The sequence below is a fragment of the Chiloscyllium plagiosum genome, unplaced genomic scaffold (genome assembly GCF_037043375.1).
Source record: "Chiloscyllium plagiosum isolate Xiang-an unplaced genomic scaffold, Cpla_swu_hap1 HiC_scaffold_14, whole genome shotgun sequence".
Taxonomy (NCBI): Eukaryota; Metazoa; Chordata; class Chondrichthyes; order Orectolobiformes; family Hemiscylliidae; genus Chiloscyllium; species Chiloscyllium plagiosum.
The window spans coordinates 66376306-66401973 of NW_028270152.1; the positions used below are offsets into that span (position 1 = coordinate 66376306).

General features: G+C 43.0%; 1 protein-coding gene across 1 annotated transcript in view; it reads right to left on the reverse strand.

Moving 5' to 3' along the window:
• Positions 1–25668, reverse strand: part of LOC148147980 (inositol 1,4,5-trisphosphate-gated calcium channel ITPR1-like) — a 211736-nt gene that overhangs the window by 59426 nt on the left and 126642 nt on the right. Inside the window, exon 4 of the mRNA XM_087994501.1 lies at positions 22715–22830. Within this exon, the coding sequence (XP_087850627.1) occupies positions 22715–22830 (116 nt within the window). The remainder of the gene's footprint in view (positions 1–22714; positions 22831–25668) is intronic.

Genomic DNA, 25668 nt, shown 5'->3' on the forward strand with positions numbered 1-25668 from the left:
ACATACCTGAACTGCATTCTGAACGTTTTGCCGGTATTGCAAATAGAAAGATGTTGTGTGCAAACTGTACATGGATTCCTGAATGTGTACCCAGTTCAGCATCAATGACTAAGAATACCATTTGATAGCAGACACAGAAGGAAGATCAGTCCCTACTTATCATTGACATTATTGAGAAAGTTAGGAATGAGCCCACACTTTGGGTGTTACCCAAACAAGCCACAAAAAAAAAAATCCAAGAGCAGGAACCAGATTAGAATTTGCATCGACAGAGTCAGAGATGCACAGCACGGAAACAGCCCCTTCGGTCCAACCCATCCATGCTGACCAGATATCCCAGCCCAATCTAGTCCCACCTGCCAGCACCCAGCCCATATCCCTCCAAACCCTTCCTATTCATATACCCATCCAGATGTCTCTTAAATTGTTGCAAGTGTATTAGCCTCCACCACTTCCTCTGGCAGCTCATTCCATACATGTACCACCCTCTGAATGAAAATGTTGCCCCTGAGGTCTCTTTTATATCTTTCCCCTCTCACCCTAAACCTGTGCCCTCTAGTTCTGGACTCCCCGACCCCAGGGAAAAGACGTTGTCTATTTATTCTATCCATGGCCCTCATGATTTTGTAAACCTCTATAAGGTCACCCCTCAGCCTCCGATGCTCCAGGGAAAACAGCCCCAGTCTGTTCAGCCTCTCCCTGTAGCTCAGATCCTCCAACCCTGGCAATATCCTTGTAAATCTTTTCTGAACCTTTTCAAGTTTCACAACATCTTTCTGATAGGAAGGAGACCAGAATTGAAAGCAATATTTCAACAGTGGCCTAACCAATGTCCTGTACAGCCACAATATGACCTCCCAATTCCTGTACTCAATACTCTGACCAATAAAGGAAAGCATACAAAATGCCTTCTTCACCATGCAGTCACCAAAGCAAGCCCATGCAGTGAGAATATAACTAGTGCCCAATGATCAATGATATCCAGGAGAAAAAGTGAATAGTGCTAAACACTGTGCTAAACATATTCCCAATGTAGGCCACTATCAATTCACACTTGCAGAAAAATAGCGATATCTTGCATTAATCTCCATACACAGACTGCAAATTTGAGTGTGTCGTATTGACAGAATCAATTCAGGAGCAAAATGTGGTTCAACAACAGTCAATGCTTCAAGAATTTTTAGGCATGCCACTGACTACATTCACATCTATGGTCAGTCAAAAATGAACTTCCCTTTATGTAAAGGTACAACATCCTTACCTTGAGCAAAGCCAAGTGTTTCTCTGACAAAATGTGCTTTTAAGTCTGAACTCTTCTGCCCTATTTCTCTTGAAAGCAAGTGTTGTAAACTTGATGTCAAGGTGCCTGCTCCAAGGAAAGCAGGGGTAAACAGCTTTGGGTTTTTTTTTTAAAAAGGGCAGCATGAGTATGTGGATTCAGATCCACACAGACCCCAGGTCTTCGATTTCATTTACAGTTGTCGAAGCTGGGGGCTTGGGAGAAAACAGACACAGCTCTCTCTCTCTCTCTCTCTCTGCTGCTGCAAAATGCTTGCAGTCTATCTCGTGTAGGAGATTCATTCTGTTGGGGTTCTTTCTCCGGGACTTGAATAGTGTGCGAGGGATATCGGTCTTGATGAATTTGCCAAGGTTGTGTTTATGGGATGCTGCCATATTGGAACAGTTGATGAGTGGTAGTTAAATAACACTATTGTTACGTTTTCCAATAGAGTTAGATCAATTTTTTTTGTTGCTGTTTTAACTGATGTAAGAGTAAAGTGCATTTTGCTTGAAGTCTAGTATTTTAGCCAATCAAATCACACTTGGAAGGCAGCACCTTACGCTCGAGTTACAGTCTAGGCTATGTCTGTGATATGATTTAAGGGGGTTTGGTCTGGCCCCTCTCATGTCCTAAAAGAATTGCTTTGGTCATGTGTTCAGCAGTGAGGGAGAGCAACAGAAGCAAAGGTTGAAGCACTGCAAATTTTGCAGATCCTGCAACCATGAAAGTAGTCTGGAGGCTGTGCAGACTCCACAGGAATGACTACCACTTCACTCCCTGAACTCACCACATTATCTGATGTCCTTTGAGATCGGACAGAAGAGACCAAGTACATGAGGAATAAGTCTTATTAACCAGGTTTTCACCAGATAAGGTGACAGTGGAGAAAGCGAGGACTGCAATTGCTGGAGATCAGAGCTGAAAAATGTGTTGCTGGAAAAGCGCAGCAGGTCAGGCAGCATCCAAAGAGCAGGAGAATCGACATTTCGGGCATAAGCCCTTCTTCAGGAATGAGGAAGGTGTGCCAAGCAGGCTAAGATAAAAGGTAGGGAGGAGGGGCGTTGGGAATTAGATTAGATTAGATTAGATTAGATTACATTACAGTGTGGAAACAGGCCCTTCGGCCCAACAAGTCCACACCGTCCCGCCGAAGCGTAACCCACCCATACCCCTACATTTACCCCTTACCTAACACTACGGGCAATTTAGCATGGTCAATTCACCTGACCTGCACATCTTTGGACTGTGGGAGGAAACCGGAGCACCCGGAGGAAACCCACGCAGACACGGGGAGAATGTGCAAACTCCACACAGTCAGTTGCCTGAGGTGGGAATTGAACCCGGGTCTCTGGCGCTGTGAGGCAGCAGTGCTAACCACTGTGCCACCGTGCCGCCCTAGGTGCAATAGGTGGAAGGAGGTTAAGGTGAGGGTGATAGGCCGGAAAGAAGATTGCAGGTCAAGAAGGCAGGGCTGAGCCAGAGGGTTGGGACTGAGATAAGGTGGGGGGAGGGGAAATGAGGAAGCTGGAGAAATCTGCACTCATCCCATGTGGTTGGAGGGTTCCTAGGTGGAAAAAGAGGTGCTCTTCCTCCAGATGTTGTGTTGCCATGGTCTGGCGACAGAGGAGGCCAAGGACCTGTATGTCCTCAGCAGAGTGGGAGGGGGAGAGGTCGCACGAGATAGAAATGGAGGTGTCTAGGAAGGGGAGGGAGGAGTCTGAGACAGTCCAGGTAATTTTGAGGTCGGGGTGGAAGGTGTGAGTAAAGTGGATGAACTGTTCAACCTCGTGGGAGCATGAGGTAGCGCTGATACAGTCATCGATGTAGTGGAGGAAAAAGGTGGGGAAGTGGTGCCAGTGTAGCTACAGCAATGACTATATCGGCACTACCTCATGCTCCCACGAGGAGGTTGAACAGTTCTTCCACCGACCGACTCAACACTGACATTTACGATAAATCTACAGACACCCACAGCTACCTCGATTATACCTCCTCCTACCCTGTCCCCTGTAAAAATGCAATCCCATATTCACAATTCCTTCGCCCCTGCCGCATCTGCTCCCAGGAGGACCAACTCCAACCCAGATGATCTCCTTCAAGGACTGCAATTTCCCCTCAGACGTGGTTGATGATGCTCTCCACTGCATCTCCTCCACTTCCCGCTCCTCCGCCCTAGTACCCCGCCCCTCCAATCGCCACCATGATACAACCCCACTGGTCCTCACCTACCACCCCACCACCTCCAGATACATCGTATCATCCTTCGTCATTTCCGCCACCTCCAAACAGACCCCAACACCAAGGATATATTTCCCTCCCCTCCCCCATCAGCGTTCCAGAAAGAACACTCCCTCCACGACTCCCTCATCAGGTCCACACCCCCCACCAACCCAACCTCCACTCCCAGCACCTTCCCCTGCAACCGCAAGAAATGCAAAACTTGCGCCCACACCTCCCCCTCACTCCCCCCCAAGGGATCCTTCCATATCCATCACAAATTCACCTGCACCTCCATCCGCTACACCCGATGTGGCCGCCTCTACATTGGGGAGACAGGCCGCCTACTTACGGAACATTTCAGAGATCACCTCTGGGACACCCGGACCAACCAACCCAACCGCCCTGTGGTTGAACACTTTTTAACTCCCCCTCCCACTCCACCAAGGACATGCAGGTCCTTGGACTCCTCCATCGCCAGACCATGGCAACACGACACCTGGAGGAAGAGCGCCTCATCTTCTGCCTGGGAACCCTCCAGCCACAAGGGATGAATGCAGATTTCTCCAGCTTCCTCATTTCCCCTCCCCCCACCCTATCTCAGTCCCAACGCGCGGAATCAGCCCTGCCTTCTTGACCTGCAATCTTCTGCCCAACCTCTCTGCCCCCAGCCCCTCTCCGGCCTATCACCCTCCCCTTAACCTCCTTCCACCTATCGCATTCCCAACGCCCCTCCCCCAAGTCCTTCCTCCATACCTTTTATCTTAGCCTGCTTGGCACACCCTCCTCATTCTTGAAGAAGGGCTTATGCCCGAAACGTCGATTCTCCTGCTCCTTGGATGCTGCCTGACCTGCTGCGCTTTTCCAGCAACACATTTTTCAGATAAAGTGACAGTTACTAGCAAATTGCAAAAGAAAAAAAAATACCTGTTTCTGACTGCGAGAAAACATGATGCAAGCCAGGTTGACTTCCATGCAGTTCTTGTGCACAAAGACAAGGCAGGCCACCTATCAATCATTGTGATGGCAAGTAGGCTACAAGTAGTACAAATTGATCACTGATCAGACCACAAAGTCTATGAATACACATGGTAAACCACACATCAAGTTAGAGCATTGGATACTCAAATTATAAAAGTAAACATTGTATGTTGAGTATCAGCAGACAAACCCAATCCAGACTCTTTCACGACATCTGTTGCCAAAACGGAGGAAAACGTACATCATAATTGTACAAATCAAAAACCAGTGCTAAATTTAGCCGACAAAGTGGCAACCTAATAAGATGAGGCATTGTTACTACGTATGAAGGGTGTGCAATTATCAAACTGGAAAGACCACAATCAAGATAGCACCTACAAATAGCATCATTCGCACACAAGTTCAAGCTCAAAATGAGCTAATGTGGTTCCAACTGTGATCACATTCTCATTACATGATCATTGAGGGAACACTTAATCAGTGTCGTTTATAAAGGTCACCAGCGAATTGTCAAAACTAAACTACTCCTCAGGGGAAAGATACAGTTCTAGGAATTGGAGCATGTTAACACTCTAGTCACCATTTGACACATCACAAACAATGTCAAATCTTTCTGATCATCTCACCATGTCTGAACTATTCCCAAGACATGAGTAGAAGTTTTAATTTGGCGGACTGGTAAACACCGGTTTGTCGTTACTGATGATTACAGCAGATTCTCAGCCATAAAAATAGTTACATCAACTTCAACAAACGCAGCCCATCCCAAAGCTTGACCAGATTGGCACTTTGTCGGAGTTCCTTTGAAGAAAAAAAAAAGTCAAAAGTGACAATGAGCAACACCAATAAGGGCAGAAAGTCTGCCAACTACCTGGGACCCCTTAATAAATAATTCACAACCCATCAACCAAGAGATAATAGAGAAATCATGAGATTTATCCCTACTTTGAAAAATGTGACAAGTGGCTACAGCTCAGAGCGACATGTGAAAACAAGAGCTGTACTGATCCCTTTGCCATTAGAGTTTCTGGCTCAGCCACTAGAAAGCCTCCAGTTACACTCATATTTGCACAGGCATGCACACCTGTCTTCCTGTGGAACTAATGATCAACATGCTCACAACTGTAATGGAGATTCGAAGGATCACATGAGAGAGTAAACACAAAGTAAATCATGATATTCAGTGCTGCACTGGTAAAGCCAGGAGATAAAGTACTTGTGAAATTAAACCATCATGTTGGGAAGAAAACAATACCCTAACTGACATCGACCTAAAACAAAAATATTCTCAGTTGGAGAGCAAATCTTTCATCTCCGTCAGTGCATGAATAAATTAACTCAAAGCTTAGAATACGTAACAACGATACAGGGAAAGCTGAATCACAGGTCATACAAACATGGAGAAGGTCCCTCCAGTCTGCTCAGTCAAAAACTATTCCAAGTCTACACTAGTCTCACTTTCCAGCATTTGGCCTATGGCCTTGAATGTTACATTTCTGTTGCTCATCCAAATACATTTTTGTTTTAAAAACAAAAGGTTGAGAAATTTCACACCTCTACTACCCTCCAGGCAGTGCATTCCAGATTCCCAAAGTCTTGGTGAAAACACTTGTTCCTCAAATCCCCTCTAAACCTTTCACCTTAAAATTGGGTCCCCTTTTCAATGGCCTTCATTCGAGTGGAAACAGCTTTTTTATCCATTCTCTATCTTTTACACCTCAATTAGAATCCTCTCAGCCTTCTCTGCTCTGAAGAAAACAACCCAAGCTCCATCCCAGGCAACATCTTGGGTGAAACTCCCCTGCAGTGCCTCCAGTAAAACCACATCCTCCCTCTAAGACAGTGACCAGAGCAGCACACAGTTCCTCAGCTCTGGCCTAAGCAAAGTCCTGTCTAGCTATAACATAACTTCTTGCTCTTATAATCTATGCCATAAGCCTATTACACTGTCCCGTCACCTTCAGAGATATATGGACAAGCACCCAAAGATCCTTCTGCTGTTGAGCTTCCCAGCAGCCTACCATTCATTCGAGTATTCCCATCTTTTGGTACTTCATCCAAAGCATATCACCTTTTATGCATTAGGGTTAAATTCCACACGCCACTGATCTGCCCAACTGACCAATCTATTTCTATTGTCCTGTAACCTGAAGATCTTCTTTCTCACTGTCAACTACCCAACGAATCGGTGTCAGCCGCAAACTAACTTAGCATCCTACCCACGTTCTCATGATATTGTTCAATTCTGTCATAAACAAGGGACACAGCACGGATCCTTGGTGTGCCACTGGACAATGGACTCTCGTCATACACTCAGCCTTTGACAACCACAAACTGTCTCCTACCATTTAGCCATTTTTGGATCCAACTTGCCAAGTTACTCTGTACCCAATGCGCTTTTATAGCTTCCCTATCAGTTTGATGTCATACCTGGTCAAAAGCTTTGCTGAAATCCATAGAAGCTACATCAACTGCACTTCACTCATGCCCACTGCATCACCACAAAAAAAATTCAAATCAAATTGGTTAGACATGGCTTTGTCAGAGGGAGGCCATGGTGACTATCCCTGATCAAACCTTGCCTGACTAAGTGGAGGTTAATTTTCTCCTTTAGACTTCTCCAATACCTTCCCTACCAAATGTTGTGTTTATATTTCAAGTTGTGCTTCTACTTTTAAAAATGAAACATGGAAACACTCACTCACTCTCATACACTAAGGAAAAGGGATGCAATGTATTGAAAATTGTAAGATGCATTTTGTCTGCCTAAGGCTACCAAACACCTGTACCAGCAGGAAGAACCTTGAAGGAAAATTCATTAACAGCACATGCATTTGATTTCCTGCAGTTTGTATATATATATTGAACATTTCTAGTGGACACTGAGAAGATGGTGGTGTGACCCTTTGAAATAAAGAGAAGCAGTCAAGAGTTGACTGCATTCCTGTGGAAGGAGAGTCCCATAGAATGGGTCATTTCCTCCCCAGGGTAGCACTGGGGGACCAAATAGCGTATTACAGCAATTAAACAGCTTTGTGATCCATTTTGCAGACAGCAGTTATTGTTACCAAACATTTGGAACCTTTTCAAAAAAAAGCGCTCAAATTCTCAAAACACCATTGTGTAATTTGAACTTTAACATTCTGGAATTTTCATTTGATCCAGTAACATTAGTGATCGCACCCAATAACGTGTGTAGGTAATGGATATGGTCATGGATCAATAGGAAACTTTCAAATCAGACTGAACTGTGGATGTAGGTGAATTGGCACATTCTCCTGCCATACGTTATATTGTGCAGCTCTGGAGTTAAATAACAGGTCCCCAATTTCATGAGATTGGTCACTCTGGAGTGTGGGGAAAAAAAATCTTCATAAAACAGAATTCTGCTTCTCATTGGGACTCGGGATCTTTCTCTCTCACCTCGTGGAAGTGAGTATTTATAAAAGAAAGCCTTCCCCACTATTGTGTCTCAGTCCAGCAGGCAGGTCTGAAATATGAGCAGAGACCTGCTAACACAAGTATCAACCAGGCAAGGGATGCAATGGTTTGTGGTCTTATCCTACAGATTCTTATTGATTAACGAAGGAAGTGTAATACGTTCCCCTATTGACATTGGTCTTCGGTTTCTTGGAATTGTTCTTCAGTTACAAACCTAGACTTGTTTGTCAAAGATTGAGTGCTCAGCTCTCCAGGATGAAAACTTATTGGGATCCAAGTTTACCAACATGTTGCGATTCAGGCTTCAGTCACCACCCGATTGCTGTTCCCTTCCTACACTTGAGCCCCAAATTTTTGGCTACAGTTTCAGAACTTCACCTCTTCAGAAATGCGAAGTGTGCTTCCATCAAAGTGCTCTTTCTAGATCTGGTCGAGACAAGCCTTTCAATAGCATCGGCTTGTGTATTCAGGTAAGTCTTCATTCAGCAATGTCTGGAGAAGCTCGAATGGAATTGAATGTCACGTGTACAGAGGCACAGTGAAAAGCATTGTCTTACAAGCAATACAAGCAGATCGAGGGGTTAAGCAGCATAGATAAGTATACAATGAGTAAACAGCGGCAAAACAAAAACAGGTACAGGTGAATGTTAAGAGTTTGAGTGTCCATTCAGTATTCTAACAACAGTCGGGTAGAAACTGTTGCAAAGCCGGCTGGTGTGCAGGCTTCTGTACCTTCTCCCGATGGAGGAGGTTGGAGAGAAACATTGGAAGGATGGGATGGATCTTTGAGAATGCTGGCGGCCTTTCCTTGACAGCGGGCCTGGTAGATGGATTCTATAGATGGGAGGTTGGCCTTTGTGGTTGTCTTGGCGGAGTTCACTACTCTCTAACCATCTCCGATCTTGAATGGTGCAGTTGCCATACCAGGTAGAGACACATCCAGAAAGTATGCTCTCAATGGCGCATCTATAAAAGTTGGCAAAGGTCAATTTTCCTCAGCTGCTTGGAGGAAGGAGGAATGTTGTTGGGCCTTTGTAACCAGTGCGTCCACATGAAAAGTTCAAGAAAGTTGGTTGTGGATGATCTGTGCTGTCCCTTCAAAACATTTAAGCAGCTTTTCAATGTGTTGGTGAATGAGCATACAAGACAGAGTAGGATGAATGAGCTAAATGATAAGGTGACACACATGGGGACATTGGATGGTCAGGTCAGCTAGGTTCAGGAGGAGTTGGGGTACGCTGTTGTATATCAACCTAGGAATTAGACAAGGTGGTTTATGTCAGACATTGACTGGGTAGCTTTCCAGGTAACTAAGTTTGAACCAGAGTCTCACTCCAAACTCCAAACCAAAGTTGAACCTTCAAAGGAGCAGAGGAATTACCTGGGAAATGTCAACATCAAAGTGCTTTGGGATTTCCACAAGGGTCCAGAAGCATTTCTGGAATAGCTTGAGAAACTGGATATCCAATCGGAGGACCAGGAAATCTTCGACAACAATCACCAAATTCTGATGTTTTAACAAAGTCACAGGAACAGAAATACTAACAAAATCATTGTGCAACACAAATTATTCCCAGTAGAGGTCACTGTCCATCAATATACAAAAGGACACAATCTAAATTCAAGGTGAGTGAAAAAGTTTGGGGTACTGTAACAGACAGGCTGCTGGTGGGAGAGTTAAAAGTACAGTTCTATTCCCCCTGTTCCTACTTTGGTTGAGCCATGGAAGAGCAGGAGTGAGAGCAGTACTTACCCAGTAATAGCAACACCTCCCTCTTAAAGACTCTCCATCTTGGGACAGACAACAGGCTGCAATTCAAGTGTAGGCCCAGTATACCTGTGCTAACTTCGCAAATCGAGCTTCTGATCATTCTCTACACCTTTCAATATTTTCCCAACATTTAACTCCTTCAAATACAGTGGTCAATTCACCTTCAACATTTAGTAGCCACTTAAGCAAACACATTTCACATTTGAGATTCCAACAGCTATTTATTATTTGTGTAACAAATATTTTAATCTTCCTTTCACTTATCCTAACATTCTGACAGGTTACTGATTCACAAGCAACAGCAATGACTGCTTACCAATTTCCCCCCCCCTCACCCCAACCCTTATCGACAAAGATATTGGCTTGCTTTACTCCAGTGCCCCCCACCCCAGACCCACATCGCTGGTCTGATTTTTAAAATCTTTTGTTTTTTCCTCTTCAGAATCCTGATAGTTGCACATTCACCAGCTGGGTACATCTTATGTTTCTTTACTTGTCCTTTGACCCATTTGTTGGTCTTACACCATCAACCCCAAGTCCTTTAATTTCTCTTGCCCTCCCATCACCGTGTGTCACCTCCAGTTACCTGCCTCACACTCCCACTTGCTGCAAACTGATTATATTTCAACCCATTTCCAGTTCTGATGACTGATCAACTGTTTCTCTCACCAGGTGTGCCTGACCTATTCAGCCTTTCCAGAATTTTAATGTCTACATGACAGTGTAGCACTTACAAGATCTTTCAGTAAGCTCTCAAATGACATTATCCTGTCAACTGTGTTGCCTGCTTTCCATGTTCCAATATTCAGTGATATCCCAATAATTAAATAAAAGATAAATACTGTGGGTGCTGGAGAGTGGAAATAAAAAAAGGAACTGGGGAAACTTAACCAGTCTAGAGTAGCTGTGGACAGGGAGTGTGTCAACATTTCAAGTCCAATATGACACGTCTCAGAGATAATCATTCAGTGCACAAACAGAAGCCTTCCATCCAACTCGTCCATGCCAAAGTTCCCCATTTGCCTGCACTTGGACCATATCCCTCTAAACATTTCTTATTCATTTAGCTGTCCAAATGTCTTCCAATTGTAACTGTACCTGCATCCACCACTTCCTCAGGCAGTTCATTCCACATATGAACCACCCTCTGAGAAAAAAGTTGCCCCCAGTCCCTTTTAAATCTTTCTCCTCGCACCTTAAAATTATGACCTCTAGTTTTCAGCTCCCTAACCCTAGGAAAAAGACCTTTACTATTCACCTTATGTATGCCCCTTCAGGAAGTCACCCCTCAACCTCCTACGCTTCAGTGATAAAGGTCCCAGCCTATTCAGCATAACTCAAACCCTCCAATCCAAGCAACATCCTTGTAAATCAATTTGATAATATCCTTCCTACAGCAGGGCAACCAGAACAGTCTATTTTTCTTTGCTGCACATAATTAAAAGGTAGCTTAAATCACACTGTGAACTAATTCACCATCAACTTGTGACAATTTCTTTTCAGATGCCCCAACCAAGAAATATCAAGTTAAGCTATTTTCCAGGCCATAAATTAACTTGAGATTTGCCATCGCTACCATGAATCAATCTTTATACCAAGTTAATTATAAAACATGATTGAGATTATTACTATGGCCAAGCATAGGCATGATTTTTCCTTTGCCCCCTAACTAATTTCAGGCTACCTGTTTCACCTGGTCATCTCATGTGGTCTTGTTATTTCCACATATCAATCGCATACCTGAATATCTTTGTTCACTCAGAGCTCCCTTGGTTGGGAGTGACAGTCCCCCACTTCACTTACAAAATCCCAACTCCACAGCAAGGTGACCTATTTCACCACCTTTGACATAAGTGACCACATCCTGGGTCCAACACTCTTACTGCTACAAATTGAGCCCCATTGAATTTCTCTTTAAAAGTGATTGATCTCAAAGTAACAGTGACTGACTGAAAGGATCTTACAATATCAAATGTTAAGGTTACCATAACAACCAAAAAAAGTGCATTAAACATTTCAAGAGGCAATTTATATGCCAAACAACAGAATAGATCCCAATCAAAAAACCCACTGCTGCAGTTATCATTTATGGTCCTCAGGAGGACAGCTTGTTCTCCACAAACCAATCCAAAAAGCTTAACTCCTTGTTCTTCCTTTTTCCAGCTGGAAAACTTCTAATCCCTGAACTGGCCTTCATTGTTGGATACCCTGGAGATTCCTCCCAGTTACAGAAGTTCAGTTAAAATTTTCCAGCTTTTTTTTTTATAAAAGCTCTCATTATGTCAGCCTCTTCAATTGAAGTCTAAGCTCCTACCTACATCTTCTGTGAATTGCTGCCCCTCTCTCGGATCCTTGTAAACTACCCCTACCTGCAAGCTTTAATTAATTATATTAAAGGAAAATGTGCAACCTACAATGGCTTCCTATAGACTCTGCCCCACTCAAACTCCATCTCAAGGCCCATGTAATTCGCATGCCATTGTCTCCAGGTACAAATGCTAATTTGCTATCATCTAGATTCCCAGACTGTTTAAGGCCAAACTGTTTACAAAACTTGCATTCTCAATACTTTAAGACTTGGAAAATAACAGACAATCCACTGCAAATACAGCAACCCTGGTCAGCATTTATATGCCTCATTCCTGATGAAGGCTTTATGCCCGAAACATCAATTCTTCGGCTCCTCGGATGCTGCCTGACCTGCTGTGCTTTTCCAGCACTACACTCTCGATGACATCTTTTTATGGCAAAACAATGCAAGATGTTTATGAAACTAAATGATCTGGGGCTCCCTTCAACACACAGGCCTTATTCTTCATTTGCTGTGATGTGGGCATTGCTGGCTGGGCTAACATTTATGGCCCATCATCCAAATCACACAGAGACCAGTTAAGAATCAATCATTATGTCGGACCCACTGCTGTGGTCTGGAATCACGTAGGTCAGATTGGGCGAGGATGGTATATTAGAGAACCAGACAGGGTTTTTACAACAATTATTTCTTATTGCCATTTGCCCTTGATTTCCATTTCTTATTGAATTTAGATTTCATCCTCTGCTGTGGTAGGATTCAAACTCATGTTCTCAGAACGTTAGCCTAAGATTCTAGATTACTCATCTGGTGACCTTACTACTAGACTACTGTCACCCCTTCACGTGTCGTCACAAAGATTCAGAACAAATCACATGATCGACTCATATTTCCCCAAAATTAAAAAAAGGTCCTATCACAAAAATCTTGCACTGCTAACTTCTAGCCAGAATATTGGCATCAACGAGTTCGATTTCCACACTGTCATGTGTGCTTCTATCTATAGACCTCTCCACCTTCTCAGCGACATGCTGCACTTAAGTGATATCATCCAAAAGCACAATATTAGTTTGCTTACAAACATTCAGTTCTCCCACACCATATCTCAACTCCTCCATTGCTGCTAAATTACCTGGCACCCAGTACTAGATGAAGAGCAATTCCCTCCAATTCACTTTGGGGAAGGCAAAAGCCTTCATTTTTCTAAGTGCTGCAAATGCCACTTCCTAGCTACTGCTCCTCTCCCTGGCAACCGTATGAGGGTAAATCAAACTGTTCTCAACCTTAATACCATAACTGACCCTGCAATGAGCTTCCAAACACAGGTTAGAGGTAACAGGAGGAAAAGGGGCTTTTAATCTCAGTGGTTCGGATTTGGAACACGTCTATGTGATGGAGGTAGATTCCATTATAGCTTTCAAAACAAATAAAAAGGAACTGTAAAACCAAGGAAACAAAAAACTTGCAGGACTACAGCCAGGGTAGAGGGATGAATCACATTGCTCTTGTCGAGAGCCAGCACCAATTGGATGAACCCTCCAGTCTCCTTTGCTGTAAACCTTGCTTCGACAAGTCCGTTTTCCTCAACTTTGCTCATTCACTTCAACAATCAAACATGCTTTTAAATCTTATGGTTCCATCTCCCCTACTTAAAATGTCATACTTTTAGGGGTCATCATTAAGGTTAGGAATGCGTTTTATATTCCATCTTGTGAGCTTTGAATAAAAATATGGCAAAGAGACGTGTCCCCAACTTTGAGTTGTGAAGGACATGATGAGTCACATCCTATCAGTGAGAGTTCCCATTATCCCTACTCTGCTGGGCTCAGCTAATTTCACAACAAAGTCTGTAATTTACCTTCAAATCCATACATTTCAACCCTTAGGTACTTTATCAAATGCTTTCTGGAAGTCCATATAAACATGTACAGACATTCCCTTCCACAGCTGCAAATTATCATTTTTAAAACAAATCTGTTGATGGGACCTGGATGTTGCTGGCTAGCCAGCATTTATTGCACCTTCTTACTTAACAGCAACATTCATACTGCTGTGGGTCAGGAGTCACATGTAGGCCAGACCAGGTAAAAGGTGGCATACTTCCTTCTGAAAAGGACATTAGCGATCCAGATTGGATATAGATTGGATATTTTTATATAGACAATAGGTGCAGGAGTAGGCCATTCTGCCCTTTGAGCCAGCACCACCATTCATTATGATCATGGCTGATCATCCTCAATCAGTATCCTGTTCCTGCCTTATCCCCATAACCCTTGATTCCACTATCCTTATGAACTCTTTCTTGAAAGTATCCAGAGACTTGGCCTCCACTGCCTTCTGGGGCAGAGCATTCCACACCACTCACCACTCTCTGGGTGAAGACGTTTCTCCTCAACTCTGTTCTAAATGGCCTACCCCTTATTTTTAAACTCTGTCCTCTGGTTCGGGACTCACCCATCAGCAGAAACATGTTTCCTGCCTCCAGAGTGTCCAATCCTTTAATAATCTTATACGTCTCAATCAGATCCCCTCTCAGCCTTCTAAACTCAAGGGTATACAAGCCCAGTCGCTCCAATCTTTCAATAAGATAGTCCCGCCATTCCAGGAATTGACCTCGTGAACCTACGCTGCATCCCCTGAATAGCCAGCATGTCTTTCCTCAAATTTGGAGGCCAAAACTGCACACAATATTCCAGGTGCGGTCTCACCAGGGCCCTGTACAGCTGAAGAACCCCTTTGCTTCTTTACTCAATTCCTCTTATGAAGGCCAGCATGCTACTAGCTTTCTTCACTGCCTGCTGTACCTGCATATTTGCTTTCATTGACTGATGTACAAGAACACCTAGATCTCGTTCTACTGCCCCTTTACCTAACTTGACTCCATTTAGGTAGTAATCTGCCTAAGTGGATAACCACACATTTATCCACATTAAACTGCACCTACCATGCATGAGTCCACTCACCTAGCCTGTCCAGGTCACCCTGTAATCTCCTAACATTTCACCCTGCCACCCAGCTTTGTATCATTAGCAAATTTGCTAATATTACTTTTAATACCATCATTAATGTATATTGTAAAAAGCTGTGGTCCCAGCACTGATCCCTGCAGTACCCCACTGGTCACCACCTGCCATTCTGAAAGGGAGCCATTTATCACTACTTTGTTTCTGGTCAGCCAACCAATGTTCAATCCAAGTCAGTATTTTGCTCACTAACCTCCTATGTGGGACTTTATCAAAGGCTTTCTGAAAGTCCAGGTACACTACATCCACTGAATCTCCCTTGTCCATCTTCAGAGTTACATCCTCAAAGAAAATCCAGAAGATTAGTCAAGCATGATTTCTCCTTCATAAATCCATGCTGACTCTGACCTATCCTGTTACAACTATCCAAATGTGTCGTAATTTCATCCTTTTTAATTGACTCCAGCATCTTTCCCACCACTGAGGTCAGACTAACTGGTCTATAATTTCCTGCTTTCTCTCTCCCACCGTTCCTAAAAAGTGGGACAACATTAGCCACCCTCCAATCTACAGGAACTGATCCTGAATCTATAGAATATTGGAAAATGATCACCAATGCATCCACGATTTCTAGAGCCACCCCCTTCAGTACCTTGGGATGTAGACCATCAGGTCCCGGGGACTTTTATATCTGAAGGCTGATCAGTCTCTCCAACACCATTTCCTGGCAAATATAAATTCCCTTAAGTTCAGGTCCTTCAGCCATTGTTACCTCAGGGAGATTGCTTGTGTCTTCCCCAGTGAACACAGATCTGAAGTACCAATTCAACTCTTCTGCCATTTTTGTTCCCCGTAATATATTCACCCGTTTGTCTTCAAGGGCCCAATTTTAGTCATCACCATTTTCTTTCCTTTCACATACCTAACAAAGCTTTTACTGTCCTCCTTTATATTTTTGGCCAGTTTACCTTCATATCTCATTTTTTCTGTGTATTTCCTTCTTAGTTATCCTCTGTTGTTCTTTAAAAGCTTTCCAGTCCTCAGTTTATAAATTGAGAGAGTGGTTACATGGTTGCCTTGAGACTAGTTTTTTGTTTCCATTCAATTTCTTTTATTCAATTGAAAACTTTCACAAACTACCACAGTGGAATTCAAACTCTTGCCCCCAGATGAGAAGTCAGGCGTTCTGGATAGTTTGTCCAGTGACAATTTCACTGGTATACAAAATTTGTGGGGATGTGGTGACATGATGTGCCAAAACCTTTCCCAGCTCCTGCAGTATTTTTAAAGCGTAGTCACCGCTGCAAGGGTTGGAAACACAGTCTATTTGCTCACACCAAGTTCCTACAATGTAAGACAGTCAGTTCAATAGGAATCTCTTCATGTATTCCTCTCTCAAACGTCACTGTATTATTCTTTACACATAAAAAGGGTGAATAAAAGCCAGGGCTCAGCTCCCAAATGTGCTGGGAGTAAACATTTCATCTGAATTCCTTTTGCAAACCTGAACAGCACACCACTGCTTCAACAGTCAATCACCCCTTTAACAGCAACACTATTAAGCTCCTTACACTAGCAAGAGTTCAAGCTGGTCAGGCGATAGTACTGTTGGAATGCAAAGATAAACCTTGCCCCAAATTCCAACATCAAAGGGCAATATCATCCTTCAGTCTGGAGCTGTACTGCAATGTACACAGCTGTGCACTGTGCAGACAGAACCTAATCTTGAGTTACATTGACAGTTTCAGAATAAATCTCCAGTCAGGGTTTAGCCCAAGTTACCAAAATTTCTCGATTTTGGAAGGTGGGGTGGTGCTAGTGGTGATGGTGGGGGCTGTCTCCAACAGGGAAAGAACTATTTAAATCCCAGTATTGGCTGGAAGCTTGATGGAATCATGCGAACAAAGCCCAAAAGGTGGTCAACTGAAATTCACCTACATAAATAAATCTGCAAAACCACTAAGTGACATTCTATAGCCACAGAAAAGCATGGCACTGCAGGATCTGCCCTTCTGACTTCCCCATTTGGAGAGCACAGGTAAGTATTCTTACTGCACAATGTGCAGTCACAACTAGAGATTATTAAAAGTAAAAACTGCACATGTTGGATTAGCCTATGGATGTATGACCTCACATTATGTACCAGTGAGTAGTGCGGTGCAAGTTAACATTGGGCCTTAGTTAGCATTGTAGAACCGAGACTTCGGGGTTTGCATTAAGTGTAGACAAGGTTAAGGTGCCGTTTGGCAGGCTTGTCTTCATTGCTCAGGCCTTAGGGGACAGGAGTTGGGACTTTCTGTAGAAACTCAACATGTTGCTGAGGCCTCTTCTGGACTACTGTGTCCAGTTCTGGTCACCTTGTATTATAGGAAGGATATTATTAAGCTGGAGATGGTTCAGAAAAGATTTACTAGGATGTTGCTGGGAACGGAAGATTTGAGTTATAAGCAGCAGTTGGATAGGTTGGGACTCTCTTCACTGGAACATAGGAGATTGAGGGGTGACCTGACAGTTTATAAATCATGAGTGGTATGGATAAGGTGAATGGCAGGTGTCTTTTCCCTAGGGTGTGGGATTTCAAGACTACGGGACTTATTTTTTAATGAGGGAAGTGGAAGGTTTTTTTTTAATAAAAAAAGACCCAAGGAGCAATTTTTAAGAGTTTAGGAGTGGTTCATGTGTGGAATGAACTTAGAGGAAATGGTGGACACAGGTAGACTTACAACATTTAAAAGCCATTTGGATAATTTTAACGAGAAATTAGTCAGAGGGAAATAGGTCTGGGTGGGTTACTCTTCGGAGGATCGGTGTGGACTGGTTGGGCCAAAAGGGCCTGTTTCCACACTGTAGGGAATCTCCATCTTAAAAAAAATGTTTGGAGGGATGTACAAGCTAGTTTATTTTGGGATTATGGTTGGCCTGGAACTTGTTCGACTGAAGGGTATGACTATGACTGTTTGTAACCAAAGAGGACAAATGAACCAGACAGGATAGATCCTCTCCTAACCCTCAACAGATTAAAACAAAAATTTGATTTAGACTTTAAAAGCAGCATGCACTATGTAAATCAGCATCAGTACTGAAATTATCCCAAATTTTAAAAAGTCAATATCTTTGCCAACCAAGATAATTAGTCATAACATGTTCTTGGAAAAGTCGATCTGTTCTTGAATATTTATTTTCTGACAGCAACGGGAAATCCTCCAAGATTATGAGACCGCAGCTGATGTGCTTCAGTACAAACAGTGGGTAGAGTATCAAGACATTCTTGAACAAGATTGTAAAGTTTATTGAAACGCAGTGCAAACACTCAAATTGAAATACACAAAGCAAGCAGGGGTACAGCAATCGGAACACTGATACCCTCTAGTCAAAGTCTCCAGTTTCGTTACGGTCTTTAGCTTTCCCAGTCAGGGCGAATTTCTTTTGTACTTTTGATAGAGAGGAGGAGAAGCTGTGGTGTCAATAGGTCACAGGCATAAAATCTGACTCTTACAAACGCGGAATAAAAAGTCTGCTTATAAACAAAACTTCCACTGATGGATTTTATTTGGAACAAAAAGCACTGACATATCCAGTTTCCAATTGAAACTGCCTAAGAGGTTAGATGGCTTAGGGGTGATCCAGTTGAAATGTTTAAGACACAAATCATTTTATTGGGGAGATAGATTTTTTTTGCCTCTGGTATCTCACTCTCATCATAAAAAATGATATCTGGTCTATTGAGTCCATATCAGCTCTCCAATTCTCCTGCTCCTCGGATGCTGCTGACCGACTATGCTTTTCCAGCACCACACTTGATGCTCCAACTATCCAGTCTGTCCCCTTTCCCAACTCTCTGTCGTTGGGGTTTATTTCCCCCCAAGGGCACATCTGATTTCATTTTGGAATCTTAGACAATCTCTTCCATCACCATCATAGGTAGCAAGTCTCAGGTCACTATCACTAGCCTTGTGAAACACGTGTAGCCTCGTATTTGTTTTGCAATCTTGCCCAAAACCCTAACATTTTGTCATCTGGGTCAGCTGATGGGAACAGTACTTCTTTGTTCACCTTACCTATTTTTGAAGTCTCAAATCAAATTCTCAGAACGAGGTGGCAGTACCTTATAACTAGACCAAGTGAGGAATGAAATCTGCAAGCATTTTGCTCCCCCAGCAAAAAAAAAAAGTGGTGAAAATCAGGAATTCAACAAAAGCACTGCACACTGACTCAATTTTCATTCTCCTGACTGGAGCTCGATTGATGTTTCACTAGGTAAAGGGATCAAAAGGGTACAGAGCAAAAGGGGGGGCGAAAAAGGGATTGGAGCTAAGCAGAGCTATTAATCAAACCAATTTGTCAAACACACTCTGGGGCAGAATGGGATGTTCCTGTTCCAATGTTTCAGAACTCTGCCTCTCCAACAGGTTTGCTCTTCCCCTTCTCAGTTACTAGGAGAATGAAATCTCCCCCATTAACTCTAAACAAATAAGTGCTTGAAGTCAAGGATGTTTTTTTTAGGAAATGATATCAATGAGAGCTAACAGGTTCACACATTCACATACGAAATACAACAGGGTTGTTGAGTGCAATGTCAAGCTAATCCAATAGTACATCAATTAAATTAACAGGGAAGCCTTTTGTTTTAAAATTGCACACCAATTGCTCACACTGGTGATAATAAATGCACTTTGTACAAACCCAGCTAGTAGACTTGGCTTGTGTGTAGAAGTGGGGAAGGTCAGGGAATGTTTCAAACTACATATTTGTTCTGTCATTGCAAGAGAAATTCTGAAACAAAAAAAATCTACAACATTCGGTTTGTTTTTGTACTCACATTCCCACCATCAGCCAAAGGAGTATGATGGGTTAGTGAGGGATTAGCAGGCCGAGGACCAAACTACTGAACATCAATGAAGGCTCTCACCTTGCCCAAAGAATTCTGCAGAAGGACACTACTGCTGAGCCAGAAGCCGGAACAAGACTCTTGACTAAATCACCAGGCTTTCAACCTACTGTATTAATGAAGGACAATTATATCCGTAATTTTTAAAGCATTCTTGGGAATGGGCACACAAATAAGGCCTGCACTTGCCATTCATTCCCAGTTGATCCATGGTGTCTCTTTCTCACTCTTCACTTAGCTGTTTTCCAATGGCTACTTGCTTCATGAATACAACAGATACTACTCTGATAATTCGAGCTCATTGTTATGCATCCAGCTGTAAGCAACTGGAAAGGTGTTCCAAACAGATCATCTTGAAGGTGGGACTGCAAACTGCTTACAACCTTGGTTGGGAGCAGTAACCTGGTCCTGTGGTTATTGCGTCCTCACAAAATAGATTACAAGGACTGGTCAGACAAAATCATGGCCTTGGGCTCAGGAGGTAAGCTGATCTTTTCTGCACCCAGCATTTATTCTGTCCACCCCCAAGAGAGCGTAAAAGGGAGAGAAAAGGTGCAGTCTGAAAAGCAGAGGTGCATAGAGATAGTGGGAGATGTTTCTGGGATGGGCAGGTAGGAGGCAGACAAGTATGGGGACACTATGGAAGAGGTTACTGTGCCAGCAGAAGTACACATGTGGGACAGCAGACATTTTCATTTCTCATCATTAACTGCACGATGCCAGACATTTCAAAATGCTTTCTTGCTTCCACTTGCACAGAAAATTGGAACTCGCATTGACATTTCACAGAACAGGTTAGCAAGACTTAAAGGACCAGAAGGAAATTTGGTGTTTTGTAACAATCACTGGCAAAGCAACCTGCATTCCCAGGTAAATCTATGGCACACCTGACATGGAATACAATTGCCATCAAAAAGCTGGCTCTTTAGAGAAACTTACATCTGTAACTTCTGATCATCATAAGTGAGGAGAAAACTAACTGCTTTTCAGGAGAAAAGTGCATAGTGTATGCTCACATGGAGAATTCCTAAACTCCTGCATGTAATCAAAGAAATCATTCAAAGTTTGAGTGGTCAAATTGCACAAGAGAATATCAAGAGTGATGTAAAGCCCAAAATGTTTCTTAATTATCTTTCAATCACGGATTTAAAAAAAAATCAGAAGGCGATTGCTTTAAATGACATGATGTGTGAACAACTTACTTAAACTCATCGAGATTTGTATTTATACTACTATTTTGTTCAAGCAGTGCATGGGGGAGTAAGGGATGATGGGGTTGAAGAAATCCCAGAAACAATTTGTTGATTGCATAAACCAATCATGAGACCATAAGCTATAGAAGCAGCATTAGACCATTCAGCCCATTTGGTCTGCTCCACCATTCGATCTAGAGGAAAAAAAAGCTGCAGATGCTGGAATCCTAAGTCGACCAGGAGACTAGACAGCACAGCAAGCCAGGTAGCATCAGGAAGTAGAGAAATCAACAATCCAAGTACAACTTTTCTTTACCATTCAGACTAGATAATATGCTTCTCAGCTCCATTCTTCTGCCTTCTACCTTTTGCTCTTGATTCCCTGACTAATCAAGACCCTATTTACCAGTCTTAAATACAGTCAATGACTTGGCCAATCAGAATCAAAATCAAGATGTAGAGAGCAGGAGTCATCATCAGCATGACACCAAGAGGAGACAACTTCCCACTGGGAAAAGGGGAATGGTGTGCTGTGATGGTGGTTATGAATTGTGATCAGTGGTGGAGTGGGAGGGTTGGTGATGTCTTTGCACCTTCAGAAGGACAATCTGCTGGAGCTGACCAGTCTCAGTTATCACTTCATCGACCAGCCATCCATTAAAAACTGCGCATGTCAAAACAACTCAAACTCACCCCATCACCACGCAATTTAAACACAATAAACCAGTGAACCCTCTAATTTGAATCAATTTGATTAGGAGTGGGAATGTTTGCAGTAATTTCCAGATGAATTTTTGACAGAGTTGTGAAAGATGGAAAAGATGCTGCTCAAGAAAGCATTTGCACTTAAATTTTTTTGGTTTATTCATTCACGGGATGGGGGTGCTGCTTGGCCAACACATATTGCTCACCCAGAAGGTAGTTAAGAATCCATCACATTGCTGTGGGTCTGGAGTCACATGTAGGCTAGGCCAGGCAAGAATGGCAGTTTCCTTCGCTGAAGGACATTAGTGAACCAGATGGGGTTTTCCTAACAATAGATTCATAGCCATCAATTGACTCTTAATTCCAGCTTTTTATTGAATTCAAATTCTGCCATCTGCTGTGACAGGATTTGAACCTGTGCCCCCAGAGTTGGATCTCTGGATTAATAGTGTAACAATAACACCACTAGGCCATCACCTCCCCTAAAAATGGTGTATTTCACAATCTCAGGACCCTCCCCCCCCCCAAAGCACTTTTCAGTCAATTAAAGACACTGAGTGTTGTCACAGTTGTAACAGTGGTGATGTAGCAGCCAGCGTGTGTACAGCAAGTTCCCACAGTGATCATTCAGGTGTTTCTGTGGTGCTGGCTGAGCAGTGAGCACTGGCCAGGACACTTTCAAAACAGGGCCATGGCAGCTTATGGTTTAGCCAGAAGGTACCTGCTTATTGTTTAGGAATTTGGACCCTCAGACAATACAATGATCTTTTAATATCACACTCTACAATGTTTGGATTTTTGTATTCAAACCTTTGAATTGAAATCCCTTTTAAAATATACCCTGCAAAAATGAAAGCCCTCAAGTTGTTGTAATCTTGATTTAGAGCAATGAGCTGGCATATTAAAATCAGTCCCACAGCTTCCAAAAGGCAATACAAATATATTTTATATGTTCTACTTACGTGTAGCTTATTGAGCAGCACTGCATCTGTAGTTGTATTGCCCCCAGGCTTAGCTGCTTTCCAGAACTGTTTCTGAGCAGAGTATCGGTTCATGGGGCATAGCTTAAAGAGACAGTCTAGAGGAAAAAAAAGAAAAACAAACATTAATAATGAGAAGCTTACCATTTTCAGAAATGCAAATGTCTTAAAATGCACATTTAAACATCCACCGAAACCACAATCAAAAATAAGGAATGTTGATTAATTGCTCACATTTCAGACCTGTGCCAGTAACTAGAGGTAATTTCCCTTGTACTCTGAACACTGACCAGTGTGGATCCTAAATACAAGACACCAAAACAAAGACTAGTTCAGTACCAACTCACAACTGCTATGTTCTGGATGGAAATCAGCATAGCCTACGTTGGTTGAAGAGCACAGTATTGCGCATCTGAACCCTGATTGTCTCTCAATGGGAGACGATTGTTCAAAATATTCAGGATCTCACAAACCTAGGCGAGTGCAAGTAGCTTGAAATTTCTACTATCGCCCCAGTTTCCATCCTCCGCTTCGCTGAAAGGTGCATTGCCGATGGACATTTCTTATTAGAAAGATTTTCTGAGCACTGTTGCCTTCGAGAACTTGATGAAAACTCATGAACCAACTGCAGTCAGATGGGTAAAAAAGGTTCTCAAACTGAAAGCAAAACAGTTCTTTTGGACTATATTCAAAGAAGGAGCAAAACATGGTGTCATTAATCTCCCATCCTCCAGCTACTCTTGTACAACTGCAGCACGTAAAGCAGCTTTATTCCAAGTTTCACACAGCAATCCAAATACAATCAAAATATGCTAAGGTTACTGTGCAGTCATAATCCTTTTTATGGCAGCAAGATTTGGGCCTCTATATTAAAAAATGCATTTTCCCTATAATAGCCTTCAGCTGTGATGAATGTTTCCTTCCCCCCCCCCCCCACCAAAAAAAAGCTATAAACTCTATCGAGTGCATAAATAGGGAACACAGACAAATACACATCAACAATCTGTAATTATCAATCAATCTGGAAGTATGCTGGTCCGTTTCTTAAGGCATTAAATATTATCTTCCTTTTCTGAACAAATACATACATGACAGAGACCTAAATAGCTGGCCGTGGCTCCACAACTTTTGGGACTTTTTCCCCATGCCTGCATCCTGGGCGGCGAACATAGAAAAGCTATTTGATCAAATACTGGAACCACTGAGAACAGTACTATCTTTACTCAATACCCCCATGCAAGCACTTCCTGCAGGAATCTGTTCTTTCTCCCTTCCTATCACAGGAATTCAGAGATCAATTTCAATATTTTTACCACCTTCTTGGGAGACTGGCAACACAAACAAAGCCATATGATCAGTGCTTCAACTTGATGGAGGAATGATTCTTGGTCCACTGCCTGCACTACCAATCAAAATAAACCATTTTGACCTAGATGGGGTCAAACACTTTCAATGTTGATGTGGCCATGATCATCTAAGTAGTATTTGATCTCAGTCCGACTGAGACTCCCATTGATGTTGGAGTCGTCAGGATGTGAACCATGCAAAGGCTTAGTCTGCATCCTATTCTCATGGCCATGGTATTCGTAATGGCTGCTTAGTTAAACGCTGGTCTTTCTCAATGCCACTGTTGGAGGTGGGGTGAAAACAGTGAAAGTTGTGCCATTGCAGAAAGTGAATTGGTTTCTCTTATTTGAGATGGGGACTATCCAGTGTTTGCCAAACACGAGTGTCATCTTGCACTTAAAGTTCACCATTGGATATTATCCAGGTCCTGTTACAACTGACATGAGCACTTTGGTGTAGTGGATGTTGTGTGTGCCATAAAACAAGTCTCAGTTGTAGGATATTTTTAAATTTATCTAGCACTTTCATTTTTGTAATCTTATTTAAGATCATTTCCACATTTACATGAATTCCAAGAACAGATTTACCTCATTAAGATGAGTGACACCCTCCCACCTTATACTCCACAACCACCTGATGAAGGAGCTGCACTTCGAAAGCTAGTGCTCCCAAATAAACCTGTTGGACTATAACCTGGGTGGTGTGTGATTAACTTTCCCAATTCCTTGGTCTTCCCATTTCCTGGTTCCCCTCACATTCAGGCAGCACACTGGTTAGCAACCAGCAATAGAGTTTAATTCCAGCTTTGGGCGACCATCTGTGTGGGATTTGCACGTTCTGCCATTTCTGTGTGAGTTTCCACTGGGTTCTCCAATTTCCTCCCACAGTCCAAAGATGTGCAGTGGTGGACTGGCTGTGCTAAGTTGTCCTGTAGTGTCCAGACATGTGTAGGCTAGGTGGATTGGCCATGGTAATAGTGGGGTGAGGAGGATACAGTAGGGTCTAGGTGGAATGCTCTTGGGAGGGTCAGGCCAGACTTGATGGACCAAATGGCCTCTCTCTACACTGCTAAGATCACAGGCTGTTCCAGTAGAGAATAATGCCAAAATGGACTCCTCACACGCACAGCCATAATCTGTGATGTCAGCTGGCCACTGGAAGTGTAGGGAGGCCATGCCAGCCAGCCAGCCTACATATGGCTTGTTCATGCACAAGCTTTCCTTTCAAAGTCACAACAGCATTTCAGTACAGCACAATTCAAGCTGTATCATCTGAAACTAGCTGCTGTCTGTTGCTTACCCATGGCACTGGTGTGCTCTCTGCCCAGTCTACAAGTGATATATATACAAATCACAGCCATTCCAGTAACTTTCAGAGCTATGCATTTAAAACAAATGTCATCTGAAAGCACTACTCACTTCAACCTTTGAAGTCAAGGCTGTTCCTTACTTTTGTTAAGCCCTGATGAAGGGCTACTGCCTGAAACGTTGATTCTCCTGCTCCTCAGATGCTACCTGACCTACTGTGCTTTTCCAGCTCCACACGCTCTACTCCAATTTCCAGCATTTGCAATCCACACTTTCTCCCAG